Source organism: Polyodon spathula, chromosome 17, assembly GCF_017654505.1.
Source record: "Polyodon spathula isolate WHYD16114869_AA chromosome 17, ASM1765450v1, whole genome shotgun sequence".
NCBI classification, from domain to species: domain Eukaryota; kingdom Metazoa; phylum Chordata; class Actinopteri; order Acipenseriformes; family Polyodontidae; genus Polyodon; species Polyodon spathula.
Genome location: NC_054550.1, coordinates 8,733,576 through 8,754,764, shown reverse-complemented (window position 1 = coordinate 8,754,764; position 21,189 = coordinate 8,733,576). Strand labels below are relative to the sequence as shown.

The 21,189-nt window shown below is 38.0% G+C and overlaps 1 protein-coding gene across 1 annotated transcript in view; it reads left to right on the top strand.

Annotated features, from left to right (window-relative positions):
* The window catches only part of LOC121330341 (N-acetyl-beta-glucosaminyl-glycoprotein 4-beta-N-acetylgalactosaminyltransferase 1-like), a 150,596-nt gene that overhangs the window by 37,629 nt on the left and 91,778 nt on the right, over nucleotides 1–21,189 (top strand). The window contains exon 2 of the mRNA XM_041276797.1: nucleotides 16,015–16,118. Within this exon, the coding sequence (XP_041132731.1) occupies nucleotides 16,015–16,118 (104 nt within the window). The remainder of the gene's footprint in view (nucleotides 1–16,014; nucleotides 16,119–21,189) is intronic.

Below are 21,189 nucleotides of genomic sequence, written 5' to 3'. Positions count from 1 at the left end.
TGTTATTGGCAATAGAATGATACATTGATAGAATGATACATTGCGCTCGGGGATCATCCTTCATAGAAGGAGCAGGAGACATCAGTTTACACTCTGCAGAAAAAAGAAAGTCGATCGATGGGGGTGGAAATCTGGTGAAATTGGGGGAAAGCTTTATAAAGTGAAGCCGCGGTGGTCAAGTGGTCCTGTTGTTTCTGCTTGTGACTAGAACAGTCATCACTGGTGCAGGCAATCAGTATCCAGAACAGAATGGTGCTGCTACTGATGTCTGAAACCCAGACAGATGAGTTACTGTAGCAGGCTCATTTAAACAGAGAGAGTCTTATTGACAAGAAGGTGCACCCTTTCTATTAATGGTTGCTTAGCTAATGGTTAATGGTTTAGAATACTAGCAGGCGGCTAATTTGATAACATTGTATTTGTCACATCTGGAAATCTGCACAATAATTGCATGTTTCCTAATTATTAGGTAAATACTGTAGCTACAATACAATAAGAAGTGCAGTAATACTCTATTGTTGTTATTTTCCGTTAGTGCTTTTGTTGCTATGGAGACCAAATTTAAATAATCCATTCCTTTACCTCTTGCGCATGAAGTTGTCATGGTGGGGAGCCAATCTGATGTATAAATAATATATAAAAGTCTCTCTGTTGCAAGTCAGTTTCAGTCCCAATGGTCACACTTTTCACACACTTCTACGGAGAGTGGCCTCAGGCTAGACTTGCTTCTGTTCGTCTTTCAACCAGAAGGGAAATCATGGAGCGAGTTCACCTGATTCTGGGATTAGCTAACTCTTCCCCAGAGGGTCTTTAGCTACTCAGTTGGTTACTAATGACAGGGTTTGAATGCAGGGGCCCTGGAACTAGGGGTGCTGGGGGTGCGGCAGCATTGCATGGCTTCCATTCCATCTTGCTTTCCATGCTCTTTAAGCCTGATATCTGCTAGCTGCTGTGTTGCTGCTACTATTTCATGTATTATGCTACTGTCATGTATTATGCACTTTCCACTGTATTTAATGTATTACTCTTTTTTTACTGTACATCATGTATTATGCATTGAATGTACAGGGGTTACAGTTTTGTTCAATGGCTTTCAGCACCCCCATTTTAAAATTGGTTCAGTACCATTGTTTGAATGTGCTGGTAAGTAATGCCAGGTTAAGATTAAAGCATTGAAAAGTTGCCCTGCGTCAATATAAAGTACCTACAGGGAATTTCAGCATTAAATAATAACTTACAACTTTCCCTACCTCGGGTCATGTAGCTTGGTTTCTGGTATTTGTACTCATATGCAGATCAAAAGTAGTTTTAATGCATTGTCTAATACAGTAGTCTGTGTAAGCAAATTTTTTTTTTTTTTTTTTTTTTTTTTTTTTTTTTTTTTTACTGAGCTGAGTGTTCTGGATTAGCTTCATATTGTGAAGATAATGAGGACAGACTGTGCACTGATCAGTTGATGCAGTAAGTGAACTTCATGAATAAAATGGTACTGTACGTAAAATGATAGAATAGTGGGTGCTCTGTTAAAGGTTGCTTCTGTATCGAAAACACTAATCACTGATGTTGTTAGAGCAGTCCCAAGCGAGGGCTCATTTTATTCTAGAGAACAGACTTCCAGCCCAAGGTCCCTGCAGGATTGTGAGCAGGTACTGCAATCACTGCAGAACTGTTTAAACACCTTGCAGACTGGCCACTTCAAAGTATAGCCATTCTATCTGCCCACAATGGCCCAACACACTTGAAAATACAGATATTTTTTTTAAATTAAATTAACCCTTATAAAAGTTTACTATAGTAAAAGTACAGCAACATATAATAATGCACAGTGAATGCATGGTAAGCATAGGCTAGCATTGTAAAGAATAGCAAGGTATGGTAAAGCATATTACTAAACTATGCAGAACATAAACATGGGTCAAAGCATGGTAAAAATGCAGTACTAAAAATACTTTGGTAAACTTTTATAAGGGAATACTTTATATTTGTTGAACTTAAACCTATTTGCTTCCATTATTTTTTATATGTTGGTTATGCTTCATTTTCTATCCCGTGCGTGTGCGTGCCTGTGTGCATGCGTGTGTGTGTGTGTGCATGTGTTCTGAACAGGAAGGATGCTGTACCTAATTTTCTTTCTAACTGGATGGTTACAGTTGAACAATGAGCTTCCCAGCCTGATGCTTTTTTATAGCTATCATTAAATGGTACGAAAACTACCCTGATAATATTCGCTGGCACAATTTACAGCCCCGGTCATGCTAGGAATCAATCAAGCCTTACCTTTATATACTGAGAAGGGGTTGGTTTCACAGAGAACTTCTCCAACCTAGCAGGGTTACCAGCTATATGATTAAAATGTTTTTACATTTTCTTCTACAGAAACAGACTGCTAAGAGTTTTGTAAAGTAGGAAATTGCATGGCTGCCTGCAGTCATTTTCTTGACCTTTGCCCAGCTTGCAAACCAAGCATTCTATGTGAAAAAGAACTGCTGTTTATTACTATGCCTGCTGTGTGCGCAGTGACCCATGCTTTTATTACACTTCTAGAGTTTACTAATGCAGTTAACTTAGCCAGTCATTTATCACGCGGTACAGTGCTTTCTAATATTATACTAGCTTTACAATGCATGGAATTGGCTACACTATACCCGGCTATACCTTGCATTCACTGAAGCATTTTCCCATACTATCCCAATGTCACAATAATGTTTTTACCTATATCTTGAGAACCACTTATATAATTGTGATGCAACTTGGTGTGGACATTCATTAGCACACGTTAGCAAGGTTTAATGGGATTTCAGGGTAACCTGTTTACTGATAACCCTTATAAAAGTTTACCATAGTAAAAGTATAGCAAGGCATAGTGAAACCACTGGTAAACATTGTAAAGTTCAGCAAAGCACAGCAAAACTTAAATATGGCAAGCCTTGGAGATTAATGCATAGTAAAGCATGGTAAAACTGCAAAAATACTGGGGTAACCATTTATAAGGGAACTAATATTATATTCAGATTCATAAAGTGTCTTTTAAAAACCAACATCTATTTTCAAGTTATTTTGTCAATTGCTGGTACTTTTGTAACTATATTTGTAAAATGTCAGTATGTCTGTTTTAAACTTTACACTGTATTCTATTTAAATTTGAATCTACTATACAAATGTAAAAACTATAGAATAGCTAGATCAATATAAAGAGCAGCAATATTTAGACAAAAAACAGTGTATTACTCTGGAAAACCAATTGCTGATAAATCTACTTTGAATGCAGCGTGCATCTCAATACTAACAACTTTATTAAAGCAAGACAGATCGTGCTGAGAGACACAACATGACAGCGGACACAATCAGAAGGAGATGTAAAATAAAAACATGAATAAAAGCAACCTTGGAATTGATTGCAGCAGTCAGCAGGCTCGTCAGCAGCTAATAAATAAATTCAGCAGAGTCTATTAGATCAGGTTTGTCCCGGGCCTCTAAGCCTGTTTTCTCCAGCTTTAACCAGACTTTTCAATTCAAATTAAATGTATTGCATGTCTTAAGGTTATCATTCGTTTTTTTATTTTAAAGATGAAACATTATTCTCGCCCACCATCTGCATGTATTATTAGTTCCTTAAATAACATGGAGATAATGGCAATGCTTGCAATGGAATGGGCCATTGATAGGATAGCACCATAGTAGTACCATTTCATACTTTGGCAGACCAACCCAATGGTATCTAAATGGTACTGTGCAAACCACTCCACAGACTGATGTATAGCACGACCACTGTGCTTCATTTGTTGCCAGATCTTGCTAACAAAGTTGTCGATTGTTGCTTATTAATTCCATAAAACTCTATACACTGTTGGTCTGCAGTTTTGAAAGGAACACATGTTATTGACACATTTTCATTTTAATGTGTGTGTGTGTGTGTGTGTGTGTGTGTGTGTGTGTGTGTGTGTGTGTATATATATATATATATATATATATATATATATATATATATATATATATATATTAAAGTTTTGTCATCGCCAATTAATTTTTTACTCCATTTTTTCCAATTTGGAATCGGCAATTGTATGTATTGATCGGTCCACCGCTGCAACCCCCGCGCTGACTTCATGAAACGACGGCAGACACACACGTTCTACAAAATATGCACTGCCAAGCCGTCGTTTTTTGCACCGCAGGTCCACAATGACATCAGACATCTAGTGCCGGAGGACAACACAGATCTGAATGGCTCTGCAACAGACCCGCAGGTGCCCTGCCAGCCACAGGAGTTTCTGGTGTGTGGTGAACTGAGGATTACCCTGCTGACCTTAGTCCTCCCTATCCGGGCAGCACTTGGCCAATTGTGCACCGCCTCCTGGGAGCTCCCGTCCTCGGTCGGCAAAGGAATAGCCGGCGATGTCCAGACTTTAGGGCACATCCTGCACTTTACACAAGTGCTTTTACTGGAATGCACCACTCCAGTAAAAGCGAGCCACAATATGCAGGGGTTTTAATGGTATTCCAATGATTTTCTTTCTGTTAGAATGAACAAGAAACCTTGTTGGGTGTTCTGCTGGTTTGTAAAATATGTTTATACAGGCTCCTTCAGGCACTACTGTACCTTAACTACTGCGCTAGCATTCTCCAAAGATCAGACATTTTGTCATAGCTCACCATGCCGTACAACTCTTCGCAGGGTGAGACAATTCCTATGGCTGAGAAGTAATATTGTGTTGTCTGTCATCATAACAGCAGAAAGCAATATCACCCTCCCCACTGAGACTGTTTTAATAGTTTTTGTTGTGTTTCATTTGTTTTGTGAATGTTAATGAGAACAAACTGCCTTCTCTAATAAACAAACAGAAAACAAACAAAAAAACAATTTGCTGATTTCCAATTACTGTCCCATAAATTCTGCAAATGATTAACTCCATTGGCAGTTTTGTTCTGTGCCTAAATGAGAACAACAGTTAAACTAATCTCTAGGTATCCTTCAAACGGTAACACTGTATCAATGCCGTTTTTAAGTTTTGATGTGCTTCCTAGAACTGAAATTTCTTCTCTGCTGTGGTTGTGTAATAGGAGTGTACCAGTTTGGATTTCAGAATGACAAAGTGGTGTGTGAAGGGTGAGTGCTTTACAACCCCCTTCTAATTATTAAGTGCTCAAACTGTGGAATAGTAAGAAAGCACAGAATCCTATTTTTAATAGAACACAATGGTGTGCTTGGACTAATTTAAAGTGGAAAGTGCTGGATCTGTTACTTGGTTATTGTTTTGCATTGCTTACATTTTATTTTTATTCTTCTCCATGTAAGCTGCAGGTATACTAAACTTACACCTACACATGTGCAGTACGGGTGTTTATAATTAGATTTGCACACCAGCAATAGGTTGTCAAGAGCTGTCCACTCACTAATTCCCTGGGGTTGCTACAGCTGCCAGATTCCTCATTCATCCACTCACCATTATCGGCCAGCCAACAGTAATAGAGACTAAACTGTAATGATATTGGCAGCATTCATACAGCATTTAATAGCCATCATCATTATTTGGCAATATATAAAGGCAGGGCGTTAATCTGAGAACAGTCACACAGTATAATGTTTTCCAATGTTTTAGTGCGGCATCTTCTTGCGTGTAATCTAAACCACTTGAAATTACAAATGTAGTGTTGTGTGCAGCCAGAGAAGATATGAAGAGCATGGTACTTGGGGGAGTTTTTTTTTTTTTATATCAATATACCTTATGGATGAGGATGGTTATAGTCAGTTAGGACACTCACTGATTAACATGAAAAGAATACAGACTATAAACTTTTTTTTTAATAATTTTTGTTTTCAAAGTTAAGGAAACAGGTTATATTTTGAATTAATTCCTGCACATGCTCACTGAATAGGGAGGCTTTGGTTATATTATTCTTCATGCTCTTGCCAAATAAACCATCCAATTTACACACTAATTCAAAGAAGAAATATTATTCTTTTCACCTTTGGTACGATACATGCTTGATCTATAAGAGCAATAATAATAAATGCATCTGTCAGATTAGTCAATATTTTTGCACTATTTTTTATGTGAAATTGGATTTGACCATAATTTCAATAATCCATTTGGGAGGTAATAATCAGGCTTTATGGAGTTTAAAATGAAATCAGAACTCCTTAAAATACACCATCTGGACCCTTTAAAATTCAATATTTAGTATACTGAACCATTTGCAACATTTGTTGTATTTGAACAGGATTCATGGCAAACAGATTTGCATTTCAACTCAGGGGAAGATTGTTTTGGTCTTTTTTCTGATGGAGAAGAGAAAGAGGCATCTTTGTTTTGCTTGTCAGCCCCTCCTTTTCCACCGATCTGGTGATTGTAAGCAGCAGAAGCCCGAGTTCTGAGTTCCCTTTCTTCTGCAGTTCATGAGAGGAGTCTTGAAACATGAGTGGTAGGAGAGAAGAGGTCATCTACACCATAGTGACCTGCCAGCGTCAGACGTTCTGGCAGAAATTCTTATAGGGTAACAGTCTGTGAAAGAGTTTGACAAGCTGCAGTATCATTAAACATTAATTCTGTTTTAATTAGGCTTCATTAAAAAAGGGTGCAGTAAACGGTGTGGCTGATATCCAGTGATCTAAACAGTGACATATCTAAATACAGCTGTTCAATAATTCTATATTAATCAAGCTGGGGTTTTTCCAAACAGTGATTTATTATTAACGATATACAGTACTATACATTAAAAAATAATTTAAGTAAGTTAAGTGAACTCACATTGTAGCTCAACTACACACAGCTGTTTTGCTGACAGAACTTGTATAGGCCGATGGCAAACCTCCCCTTTGTCCGTCAAGCCTATAGCTGTAGTTAAGTTGCAGGCTACACCATGTGGCTGTTTATTTAACCCTAACCCTAACTCTAACTGCAGTATTTAAATAGGAAACATCCTGAAAATACTAGTGTGTACTATTGAGTGCACCATTGAACTAGTATTAATGTACTGCAGAGTGGCAGTTTTACTTAGTTCTGTAATTATTAGTAGCAACAATGTGGTACTATTTGGTCAAGGTGGTACTTCACCAACAGGCTTAGCTGAAAGTCAGCCCAGCATGTGGAAAAACATTTTGTTAGCTTTCAAGTTTCTCTGCTACCCAGCTGAGACCAGCCACAGGGCTGAGACCCTGGGACAGATGGTATTTGTGACTCTTGAAGGCAGTCGGATTAATCTGAGGTCAGCTCAGACTGCCACTGCTTCTAAAAACAGGCTAATTACAGAGTGAGCAGCTTAAACACAAACTCCCTCATGCTGAAGAACACATATTTTGAAGGTTAAAGTGTTGTTGGTTTTCTTGTCATTCTATTAGTCAAAGCTGCATTATCATTGCAATACAGTAACTGTAGGTCCAGCATTAAAATCATCCATCAGAAATGGGGATGCCAAACTCAATCAGTCTTATCGTTTTTTGTTGATTATTTCTATTTTGAGAGGCTTGGCTGTAGAATTGGTCAGCGATGTATTGAACAGGAGCCCTTTTCTTAAATCTTAATTGCTGTGCTCTTCTGTTCACTATAGGTCTCATTTGGCAGTTTTGAAGGAAACACATGTTAGTGTTTTTATTTTAAAACGTGATATTTGGTACAAAATAAAGTTCTTTAATCTGCTTGCCTTACTTTCAGGAAGACTGTTACTGTTCCACTTCCTTGGTCATTTGCCATCCTTCGGGGTCAAAGTATGTTGCTGCCGCAAAGCATCTCAGTCAGTAGGGCAAGAAGCAAGTTGTTTAATGACAGGAAAGAAGGTAGCGAAGAGAGTTGAGGACAATTTCAGTCTCCCCGTGAAATGATCAAGCAAGGCTAAAGTCTGTAACAACCCTATTCCATGCTGTAAGAAGGTTTGAAGCAGCAATTTTCATGGCAGCCATTTGCCCAAACGATCAAATGCTGGATTACTTGTAGATTGCACAACCAATAAATAATATAGATTCAGTATTTTTCTCTATAGCATATTGTGTTTTTAAACATACACATCAGAAACTACTATTTGAAATGAGGGATACTAAGATGTACACACTATAAAATGTATGCTAGATCAACACAATGGTGAAAGGGGTCTGTTCTACAGATTTATCACTACAGCGGTGGATCTAAGATGGTTCAGGTTGCACAAACTGGAGAATTATTTCTGCTGTGTTGTAACACGAAATCATGAAAACAAAGATTGTACTCAGGAATTCTACTAAACATAGTGTTGTCATTTTTTGAGCTATGCTCAACATAGGAATTTAGATAAATCCTTAACAGTGATTGGCTGATTTCTCATGTGTGATTTCTAGTAGATGTATCTGGATAGTGCTTGGTGAGGCTAGGTTGGAAAACCTCACCTGCCACTGCAGCGTCTCTGACCAAGTTTGGCAGGTTTTAAAAAGGATGTGTCGGGGCAAATACTGACTTGGCATCCAGTCAGTGTCAGCTTATTAGTCACGTATCTGTCAACCTGGCCTCTCTGTGTGTTTTTAAAGCAAATGCTTAAAATAGGGAGGGTAGTTAACACGTAAGGTACATGGTAAAACAAAAAACCTTAAAGCAGTTTACTACCACAGTGTACAAACCAATGGAGTGTTGTACCGTTCAAAAGGATTTAGATGGTCTTAGAAAGAAATTTGAATGTGAACTATCATCTTTACTAACGTGTGCATGTTGCTGTAGAAATTAATTTTTTATACTTTTCTGTTATAGTCACATCACAACCTAGTGAATTTTTAATATACCTCCTGTATCTGGTAACCATTAACCTGCCCCCACCCCCGCGACACTCCCAGTGGATCTGCTTTAAGGAGTAACACTTTTATTCTATGCAATATGTTGCAGGAGGAAAGGTTAATGGCCATTTGTGACCGGATAGCATCAGGAATGAGACTCAGTCAGGAAAGCTGCAGAGAAAGCTCCGGTTGCACACATTTATTAACAAAAGAACAATAAATAAACAAACAGGGTGCAAGGGTAAAAATAAAAGGTTCAAACAAAACACAACAATCACCTTTGTTCACAAGCAATGAGTCAGCTTGTTCAGGCTGAGCAATTCCCACTGGACCTTCTCATCCTTCCAAACACCACCAAGAAGCAGAGGATTTTCTCCCCTTTATATAGCACTTGGCTGGAGCCTGATTAACCATCAATCATTAAATTAAGGCTCATGTATTCTGGCAGGAAGGAGTTTAACCCTTCCCTGCCAACTCTATATTCCCACACGCACTATTTATATCGGCAGGACTTTCACCCTGCCACAGTTAAAGAAGGTGAGAGTGCACATATTATAATAATTACAACACAAAATCATAAACTATTTTTAGCACCTCAAATTCTTACGACCCGGGCCCGTTACTGCAGGACTCGACCTTAATCTGCAATACCGTCGTCTTATCCACGACCCGACTTGACCTGCTTTAATAAGACCTGCAACCCAACCTGAACCCTTACATGTTTGTCCTTTACCTACTGCCTGTGTCAACTGACTCTCTCACGCTCTCACATTCACACACAGATATCTCTACCATTCTCCATAGATTGAGTTTATACAATTGTCTATACAGCTTGGTAGCTCGCTCTAGTGGTCTGGATATATTTTAACATTGTAACATATTAACTATCTGTACTTATTTTACTATAAAATAACTGTGTATTCCTTTTGTGCCACCAGTTGAAAGGGAGCTACACCCATGCTTTCGCAGAGATGATGTGCCAGTTTTGTGGCTGTTGTGACAGAATAGCTGAGTAATGACGTTCCCAGTCCAGTAAGTTGATAGAGAAACACAGGCAGGTACTTGTGGGGTTGAAAGCGCTGAAAAGACCCTTTTACTGTGCAATTCCCACGAGAAAGACATACTGTATCATTGGTTAATGATGGGCAAACAGAGGGAGGGACGCTGTTAGACTGACCTCAGTATGATCTCAGGCAAAGCCTGCATCGCCTAGGGGATGCCAGTTCGTTATTGATAGTATTGGTTTGAATGTACTTTTGTGTTGATTTGAAAATACAATGTTTTGTTATTATAATTTATGTATAAATGTGACAGCGAAAAAGCCATGTTTGTTATTGTTTGGCAGTGTGAAACTAAAACCCTGTGCAGAATGTAACCATCTCCCGTTTAATTGATTAATTTGTGTTCAAAGAGGAGGAACGTGTGTGTGCGCAAGATCAGAGGATTAAAACAATAACTAAAAAACAAAAGTAAAAGTAAACAGTTACTATGCGTGCTGGAAGCACCAGCACGGTATTTAGTTGGATTTTCTGTTCGAGTTTTTTGGTTTTGTTTCAACCTTTTATTTTGCTCTGTGAGCAGTGTTTTTGTTTTAAATATTTTATTTATTTTTGTTTAAAGAAACATAGCCCCTAAGTGTCGCGTTTGCACCTGAGTACTGCCTGTGTGTTCAGTTCCTGCTTCTGGCTTGTAGTCACCACTCAGCCATCCCTATCACATTGCTGTTGTATCACTAAGGCTGTATTTTTTCACAGTGGGCATGGATTTTATGATCTTCCATGAATTAGAACCCTTGCTGAGTTATAATAATATCCAATTCTCCATGAACATCTTGATTTCTGAAAGGAATGCTATTTTTAACATTTAAAAATGCATTAATTAAACATCATATATGAAATCCAGTTGAACTTGTTTACCCTAAATTATGAAACCCGGCATAGAGACTCAGACCAGTGCTATATTTAGCTCCTGTTGACAGGCTGACCGAGTTTAGTAAAAATACCCTGAATATTTTTTTTTGTTGCCAAATTACCCTTTATATTTTTTTCATTATGAAAGTTTGTTGTTTTTAAATTTGACTTTTTTTATACCATTTTATTTTTGCAGTGGAAAAGTGACTTTCTGTAACAATTAGTGTGTGACTCGCTCAAAAAACTTTGATTTGTGTTTGTTTGAATTCAGATTTCATCAACATAATAGGCTATCTCTATTTCTTTCTTGTTGTTTTATGAATGAGTATGAAGTGCCCTTGGGTTGGATTTATACTTTGCCTTTTTGCCTGTTAGAACTGCCTTGGTGCCCCAGAATTTTCATGCCCAACGAAGGCAACATTGCTTTGCTCTTCATGACCTTAACTTCATTCCCTGTAAACATGTCTACTGGTGCCAGAATTTATTGTTGCTGGTGCTATATGAGGTACCCAGGTGTAGAATGTTAAGGTGTTAGCACCATAGCACCAAATGGTGCACCACTGAACATGATTCCTTTCAAGATCCTGGCCTTCAGCGCCTACATATACAGCTGTGACTATGTGGCAGCTTGTTGAAAGATCACACTAAGTGGAATGTACAGGGATATGAAAGATGAAGATGTATTTGCTTAGTATAGCAGTTGGCTTACCAAGCTCCCCCCTCTTCCTTTCCCATCCACATCGCTGTAAGGAGGTGTTTAGTTTAATCAGGGGAGACTAGTATCAATTGTGTGATAGGGCACAGTAACACATGTTTTTGTGGCTGGTCGCCATCTTGGCTCGAGTGGGGAAATAGCTTGGAGCCAAGATGGCTACCATTTGCACAGCCACATGGTAATTAAGATGGTTGTGGGAAGAGAATTGGCTACAGCTGGATAATTGCCAACTAATTTTGGAATTAGGGGCCCAGCTGTAGCCTATATAAAGACAAAAATGGGACTTCTTTTTCATTGGAGGAAAAGGCTATGTTTGGGAGGTCATTTTTCCCTGAGCCAAGTGTCTAGTTTTCTGCTTACTTGTATTTTACTTCATTTTGCATTTTTGAACTTGTGTGTTCACCGTTTAATTTTGGAGGAAAATGGATTAGCTTTCCTCAATAGTTGGGGAAATGGTATTGTTTAGTCAGTGCCTTCCATGGCAAGTGTCTATGGGAAAGTGATATTTTGTTACTTTCTGGAGCAGTGCACAGTGTGTGCTATATTAAACAGGCACAGTAGTGTTTTCTCTAACATCTGTGTGCCTCCACCTGCACACATTGCTAGAAGAAAGGAGCCACCTATTTCCCCATTCAGTAGTAGGACTGACTTGTTACTACTAACTACCTTCTATTGGGAAATAGTCTGCGGTCAGTAGTAGCCTGTTTGAATTGGGGATTTCACATCAGGGTTGTGTCAATACTTGTATTTTCCAAGTCATTTTTGAAATTCTTAGGTATAAATTAAATAGAATAAAACATGTTAATTACTCAACACAAACACATTGCGGTCCCTCGGCCTCCCTTGTTTGCAGAGTATCAATCAATAGCAGTCTGACTTATGTAATAACAAAAACTCATTTATATTTTTTATTAATTATTTGTGTTACCTTCTATTTTACTGTACTTTTGATTTGAAATCATTTTTATTGAAAATCAACTTCCAGTTGGTTTTTAAAACATAAAATGTGGAAGTTAATTGTCACTGATTGATACTCGGCTTGAAAGGTGATGGAAGGTCAAATGTTCTTGTTTTGAAATTAACAATGAATTGATTTAATTACTAATACTTCTTAAAGGTAAGTACTGTACTCTGAAAATACAAGTACGGGCCCACCCCAATTCAGCATACATAGGCTACACTCCTGATTGCTCGTTAATGTATTGTTGGAGGACAGGATCAGGGTGCATGAGAGTCTTGGGGGGGCTGCTGGAGATTTTAGAGTTTTCCTCCTGTTTGACTTTATAATAACATCAGATTTCCAGACCTTTTTTTCAAGTACCAATCATAACTTGTATTTCTGTACTGGATGAGAGCACTGTGGTATAGAAGGCGTGTCAGTAGGGTTTAGGATCATCAAGGGCAGCGGGGACAGCACTGATTGGACAAGGTGTTTAAAGAAATATTATACCCTCTCAATTTGCAGAATAAATCTGTTTATTGTAGGATGTGGGTTTTTAATCATCATTAACTACTCTTTCTGCACTCGGGGATATTTTGAACAATTTCTGTAATGAGGCCAGTATAGAAATTAGTTCTAGGAGTGCACTAAGGGTTCCCCATTACAGAAGTTCCACCTGGTTCTGGCTTTCTCAGAGAGAAGGAGAAATATGCTGGTGACTGTATGAAACATTGCAGAAACCGTAATAAATGATGATTAAGAACACATATTGTGGGGTAATAAGGTACAAAAATAAAATACTGTAGTACCTTCCCAAAAACACTCTCGTTTTCTATAGTCTAATCAACTTGACTTGTACTTGTACTTTTCTTTTTCCTGTTGTATGACAAACCCTGACTCGCCTAGCTCGCAAGGAGTACGCAAGAAATACATTCTCAATTTGATTAGAGGTAAAAACATACAGTACGGTGGTTTTGGACATCACTATACTAGTGATGTCTTTTTATACGGGTAAATAGCTGGTAAAACAGATTTATAAAGAAAAGTAATCGGATGCTGTGTCGAGCTTTATTCGCAAATGTCTTAACCAAGGATGTCCAACGGATCTCTCTAGCAAAATATGACTCATTGATGATCCACAATATGACACAAAAGTATCCCATTTAAGGATTTTAATGAATGTACTGTAGGGGCAATCTGAAGCAAGTACATTCAAACTACAGCAAAAACTGATAGCACTGAATCAGCAGAAAACAACTGAAGTGTGTCTTAGTTTGGTTGCAGCTACTGTATTTCATCTGCTTTTTATTAAACGAAACCTGTCTCAGGTACTTTTCATAGCAAGAATGCTTGAACTGTCCCAAACTGTCCTAGTGTACATGGAGTCATATGATAACCCTAGCTCTATAAGAACTCCTGGATAACTGATAGCTAAAAAGTCTGCACAGCTCTGATTCTAACCGTAGAATTGCTCATCCTGCAAAACAGCGCCCCCCTAAACCAGCATGAATTCTGGGGCATTTGTTGAGCTCTGGCACCTCAGGAAGACTGCACCTGATTTGAGTAATGGCCTGATCTTGCTAAGAGAGGGTCTCCCAGCCGAGGCATTATAAACTTTAATGCCCATTTACTGACCAACAGTTATTTGTAATTATACTTTATGAGCTCTATATAACCATTTAATCACAATAAGCTCTAGCAAGTACTGCCTGCTCAGACAATTTAGACCATAAATAGCATCTCATTAGTTATACTTGTGGTTTAATAGCTTACATTTTTACGGGGATAATTTGAACACCCACACTGAGAAAATCAGTGTAGTTCTACTGGGTTTGTGGGCAGTAAAAAGTTAACAAATACGCTAAGCAGACACCCAAGGATCATTTTAAAAATGTTTTAGTTAGCAAGCCTTTAATTTCCAATTTCTATCTCTAGAGGAAGAGACGCCTTTCCAAATGCTAATAGCATCTGAAGCCCTGGCTATCTCTGTCAGCCATCCCAGAGGAAAAATTGAGTTGCTCAGGACTGGCTGGCAGTTGGAACAAATGCTGGTGTGATTGAAAGATAGTAGTCTATTCATTTTCTGATCATTGGAATACTTTAGCTGTCTGAATTGTACTGAATTGTAAACGGTTGCTAAATTTGGTTGTGGAGTACGTACTGCAGCGTTTAAGATAGCACCTCTTGCTGCTGCCACACTAATGTGTCTCATATTTGCTTTGCCATGTGAGGAAAGATATAATAAATGGATTTCTGCAGCCTTTAATTATTTGATTTTCTTCTCTTTTTTTTTTGAAGACACAATGTGCGAGCGAGCGCATTACATGTGCTAATATTCCTGCGCCTGTATTAGACTGCATTAGGAGACTTTGGTGATGAGCGCAGAGGTGCAGCTTTGTTAACAAGAGGCTAAAGACAAATATTACATTTTACACATGTTCACCATTTATTTATTCACTGTGCTTTAAGAAGGAGCTTTCCGATGGCAGCGATGAATTCATAGTCACGAAATTCATTAACGGAACAGATAAAAGGAGTGCAATGATTAATGTTTATAGAAGATTCATAAAAAATAATTTAGAGTGCATAAGGGTCCACACATGTGCAATACAATAGGGCAGCCCTCCATATTGGTCCGCATGTACAGTAGTAGAATTCCCAATGCAGTGGCATTTACTCTGTGCCATCTAAATTGAAAACATACTTTTTTAAATGGGATTTTATATACTTGGTTGTAGCTGAAGTGTGTTGTTGATATGAATTATCTTGTTTATTTTTATATAGCGCCTTTCACGCACTCTGGGATGCCATGAAGTGAAGGGAGCTATATAAAAATACATTTGTATTGTATTGTTCACCTGTGGCTGTCTGAAGTCAAGCAGACAAATGTTAGTGTCTTTTTCAGTATATTGATCAGGAACGGAAAATGTTTTTATTTTTCAGTCAGTTTATATAGGGGAGCCCTGTGTGTGAACAGAACCCAGCCTTGTGATCATTCAGTTAATGGGTGTTAAAATGTGTGAAAGCTGAGCATAGTGGAAAGTGTTATGGGTAAATAAACAGTAGAAAAGTATGTGGGTAAAGAGTTCTATCTGCCTGTGCTACACCATGTTCACTTCTGTTACAAAACTAAAAACAAACATAATTTCGCGTTTTGTTTTAGAAAAGATAATAAAGATATTTCTTTCTAATCTATACTCAGTCAGATTGCCAGCACCAGATGTTATTTCTGCACCAGTTTGCTTCACAGTAGGTAATACTGTGTCAACGCTTTGTCTCTAGATCTGACTGTTTTGAAGGCATGATGAGCTGCCATAAGCGATGGGGAAAAAATATCTATTTCCAGCGACAAATTAAAAAACCAAACGGAAAAGTGATTCACAGATAATTAGTAAGATCTCAACAGAAAAAGTAGAGATCCTAAGTTAATTCTGTATCTTCTGATCTTGACATTTTATTATTTTATTTTAATGCAGTACTGAATCACAGCTACACTGCCCTAGAGAAGCTGTCATCATATTCAGGGAATAGTAGAAAGACACAGATGTCCTCAATGAGAGATACTGGCCCCTAAAATATTAACACTTCAGTGGATGTACACTGCTTGGGTACTCTTAAAATGTGAAGTCACTCTGCTTTAGATGTTTGACATAAGCCATTATCTTTTGAACAGTAAACAGGCCACTGCTAATCATGTTGTGTGTTTGATCTTCAGATGGCGAGAAGCCGAACGAAGGGACTGATGGCGGTCGGAACAGAGACTCGTCCAATCACAGAAAGCCTGGCGACTCACACGACAGCGGAGAGGACGAGCATGGGGTAAGGAAAAGAGATAGAGAGGAATTTGAAAAGATTTCATATTCACTAGCTGATTTATGAGCTCTTTCAAACAACATCAACAGGCTGGGAACTAGAAGAATCTGGTCACCCACGGGCTTGGCCATATCACACCCGAAGTTATCTTCCAATTGTGTCTTGGTTGACCATACCATTTTAGTTACACACATCTCGGTGTGGAAATGAAAGCCTTCTGTTCGTTCCAACGTAGCTATTTTCTGTTTAGGTTGACCTTATCTACACTACTTCCAGAAAATTAAGCACCATTGCTTGCATTCACTCTCTGGGATTTGGGGATTTGTTTTGTTTTAAGTGTCGAGCTTAGAGGTGCATAAGATAACCTTTAAATACAGCAAACACTCAATGCTTTCCTAACTAATTTTAGTTTATGTACTGTATGAACTGTAGCTAAACCTGTGTGTCCAGTGTGCTGACACATACAGTAGCAATCATCTTTCCATTGGAAACCATAAAAAACACATTTGATTATGGAGGATGCAGATTTTGGAGGTTGTTCAAATGTATCATGTGTGTAAAACAGTTGTGGATGTGAAGCAAAAATTGTCAAATTATTTTTCAACAACTTTGAAAACAAATTGTCAAACTGTTTTCTTTCATTTTTTGCATAATTATATTGTTTATACCAACAACACCTGGATTAATAAATAAACAAAAATCAACCATGCTGCAAACTGAATTGGAGAATTTTGCATTGCAAAGATTGATTGGTGTCAGTACTTTTGAGCACCGCTGTAAAAACAGGGATTGGATAAAAATTAGACCATGGTAGCAAACATGTTTTTGTAAAAGTTCTGTTCCTTATGTGACTGGCTAAACCTACTGGGGATTCTTATGTCAGTGGGAGTATGATATACTGGGCATATTTGGAAGAACCTGTCCATCTGTCCATGTATGCGATACAGCAGGTGATACTGATGTACTTTTTCCATGATACTAATAGCTTGAATTTTGTATTTACAGCCATGGTGAGGGGTGTATGTTACTAACATGGCATTCCTGACTTAAGACAGGAGACTTGCATGAGGTGAAGCTGGTATAACTGAAGGAACCCCTGTTGAATAGAAATCATGTACTCTGTCTGATGGCTAGGCACAGTAAGATTGTGCACTGGCAGCAGGAGAAAGGCCATTAGGACGTAGCTTGTGTAATAATGCCAAGCCCATATGCCACTCAGCATCAGGGCTGGAAAAAGGGACCATTTGTATTGGTGTATGGTGCAGCCATGTGACTAGCACCCTCATGTCCTGACTGGGGGCTCCTTCAACCTCCAATTAGTAAGATTCACTTAGCACTTCTGCTACCATTCAAGAGGCCAGAATTCATCTGAATCACATTGACATTTAGCGGGAGACGCAGGGGTAGGCTAATTAGGAAGCAGCAGCGCAGGGCAGCTTTTTAAGCGCTGTACTCACTGCTAGGGATAAAAAAACAAAAAAACAGGATGGCTGTTAAATGACTTGTTATCAGGGGGGAAAAAAGGCAAATCCATTAGCAATAGTAAGCAGGCCTTATTACCACAGCTGGGATTGATTGGACTTGATGGGTTATTAATGGACCGCAAGCTTGTCTGATTGGATGAGTGCTTCCTAGGAAAGGGGTGGTGATTAGCAGCTGTTTCAACAAAACACATACTGTACTGTCATACAGATCAAACATAACACTGGGCTACCTAATTAATTAAGGGTGTACAAAAACTAAGTCCTTAAGCTTCATTAGCATAACACCATTCCCATTGTTTTGCACTTGATCTTTTAATTTTCCTGATTTAGTTCTGACTGGTGATGATAATTCTTCCTGTCTCAACAATATACCACCACTTCCTGCACTATAGGTAACGATACCCACCTGCCCACTTTGTTGTAGGTCAGAAGGAGTCTTATCTCTAACTCTTGAAACCAAATTCACGATATCATAGAAAAAAATAAAATAACTTTATAAACCCTGAGATACCGTGCAGACCTAATCCACAGAGCCTGCTAATGGTGTACTCCAAAATAAAAAACCTAGAAAACTGCTGAGCCAGCCGCACTCGAGGCATAATTCACCCTTCACAGCAAAATCACTCCTGTGTTGCTGTTTTGAATGTTTCAGCAGTTTCACTGGATCTGTGCATTACCACCAGAAATAAGCAGAGTAATATTGCAGGAAATCAGCCAATCCACATGTTATATCACATGTATGAGGTCGAGGGCATGGATTAAAACCAAGCGCTGGCCAATATGTGTTGTAGTGATTTAATTCAAGCCCAGGTTATGCAATAGACAAACCCTACTGAAAAACATTGATATTAGAATCCTAGTTTATTACCCTGAATAAACCCCACTGAACCATGTGCATACCAAAACATTACCATTCAACATAATGGAATATAATCTCAGAGCTAATTACTCCTTATGGTCATTAGCACAATTTTCTTCTCGAACGAAAAAACACCAATTACAATTCTAAAAGGAATAAGAATATAACCTGGAGCTGTTTGCAGTTCCCAAAATAAATGGTTGAGTTGTTTTATTTCTGGTTTGGTAACTGTATTTGATGCAGTTTTCCTTTTTGAAATGGTTTTGCTAAATAACAACTAGTCGTTTAAAAAGATAGATCGGAATGGTTTAGCTCTCAGGTTACAGTTTAGGCAGACAATGGTTTTATTGATTTAGCTGAATATAAAGTGCCTCAGAATGTTCTACCCAAAGAACAAACAATTTGTAACATCATAAATGTTATTGCAACAGTATGCCAACATAAACTATTTTAAATTACTGTTACAATCTACCACCTCGAAGCCATTTACAACTTCTCCTCAGCAAATGAAATGCTGAATATGAATCCTGTTTCGGCTCCAGTAATAATTATTTTTGTTGTCATTCCTGGATTCCTTTTAGTATATACTTTTTTCTTTTCAATAAACTTTTTTTTCATTTATCCAAATAAATTCAAATTGCATTATCGACATCTGTAAACCAATACATATTTGCTTGTCATTAATTTAATTTGGCAACAGTGGAAAAATTATCCTGGAAAAATATACCTTTACGTCTCAATGGAATAGGCACAATCAAAAAAAGGAAACTTATCAGGTGGTGATGGCCACATAAGATAGCATGTTGGATTTAAAGCAATAGTGAATGGTGGAGCTTTTCAGAAGACTCGTAAACATCTCAGGGCTATTGGATGGCTCTAGATACTGTCTTTTATTTTATACTATTATACTCTTAAATCAGGACTGGCCTAATGATTATAACTAGAGCCTACAAGTCAGACTGCCTGTACTATTCCTGCTGAAATATAGTGGCAATACAGGTTTGAGAGGATCCCAGAACAGAAATTTGAGGACATAATAATCTTATAAAACACCAGAAATACATACATGCGGTCGGCCTAAAATTCCTAACCCCTCCCATGATATAGGAGTGTGAACAAATCGCGCCACAGTAAAGGTGCTTTAATCGTGTCAGTGGGTGCAGAGCACCTCGTAAAACGAAAGCAATCGGGCCGTATTGTTAACCTCAGATTGGTTTGTGGTTGTAAGTATCATCTCTTCGGCCTTGTGAATGCTTTACAGATGCTAAACCATCAGAAGAGCTATCTTCAAATGACTGGGAAATATACAGAGGTTACTGGAGATAATACATCAAGTGGGACTGCTGGAGCACTGTGTTTGTGCATCTTTATTGTGACATTCACTTACTATATGAAAACCAACTGAGACTGCTGTAAAAGTGCATACTGTTACCAACCTCATCATTTCCATACTATTAAACTATAAAGAAAGATAACACTGACACAACTTAACAATTATCCTGCTGTAAGTACTAATGCCAAGACCAAGAGTGTTTTATGAATTGATGTTAATTATGAACTACGAAATGGTGTGTATACAAAGAAGTGTTGAAAACTACAATGAAATCTGTGTTGCATTTCAAGGTGGATAGGACAAGCTGTCTGTGACTAAGAGAAAGCAGGACATTTTCAAATACATGTATGCTTGATACAACCATTTGGAATCAATTTGTATTAATAAGTGTAGAACTGAGCTTAAATGAAAATCAGAGCTGTAATATTGGTTATCTGTTCCAGTCCTTAGGGGAACTATTATACAGTAGTTTTATCAGAGCTGTGCAAAGAGAGTCATTTAGCAGTGAAAATATATTTATGAAAAATGATTTATTGTATTTTATTTGTTTTAAGCATACACTTACAAATCTCAACATCCCTATCATTATTCTGAGATGTTAATGCAGGACCATCTTTAAAGCTTGTACTGAAACTCAGACCAAAGAAAATTCTGTACATTTATTTTCCAGCGTACGGTTTAATCTAAGAGAATGTTTAAAAACAGCCTGCAACATTTTGTGAATAGGGCCTTGATTACTTAGCTCCAAATTCACATGGAGAAGGTTTCCGTGAAGATACAGTAACTGATAACTAGCCAGTGTTTTCCCAAAATCAGTAACTGTTTGAACATAAACAATAGCACAACTGCGTGCAAAGCAATTTAAAAACAGAGTAATTAGTTACAGTATTTTACAGGCAAGTCACTTATAATTGTTGTGTTTATATACTACTGTACATCTTGAAATAACAGTACAAATACAAAAATAACCAGGTCAAAGAAAGAATGGCCCTACAGATAAACAATTAAGTCTCCGAGTTTGTGTTTAAAGATACAGCTGGTAACTACTTCACATCTTTCGACAAACAGACATCTGTCTGTACCTCGGTCATACTTGACAATTGTGAGCAATCCTTTTGCTGAAAAATGAGTTCTGGCATTGACAACAGAATTCCACCAGTGAATTCCATGCTCAGAAACCAGCAAGGTGCTTTCAAAGCCACAAGCCAGCTTTCTGTGAAGAATTTTCAGTTATCCACTCAGATATTCCAGACATGATCAATGCTGCTCAGTGAAGTAAATTTGTCACATTTTCCAAGATTGCATGACTTGTAGCATGATCTTTTTGACTTGTAGCATGATCATGATTGCATGATCTTGCACGGTTTTTACTGCAAATGCAACAGGATTTTTTTTTTTTTT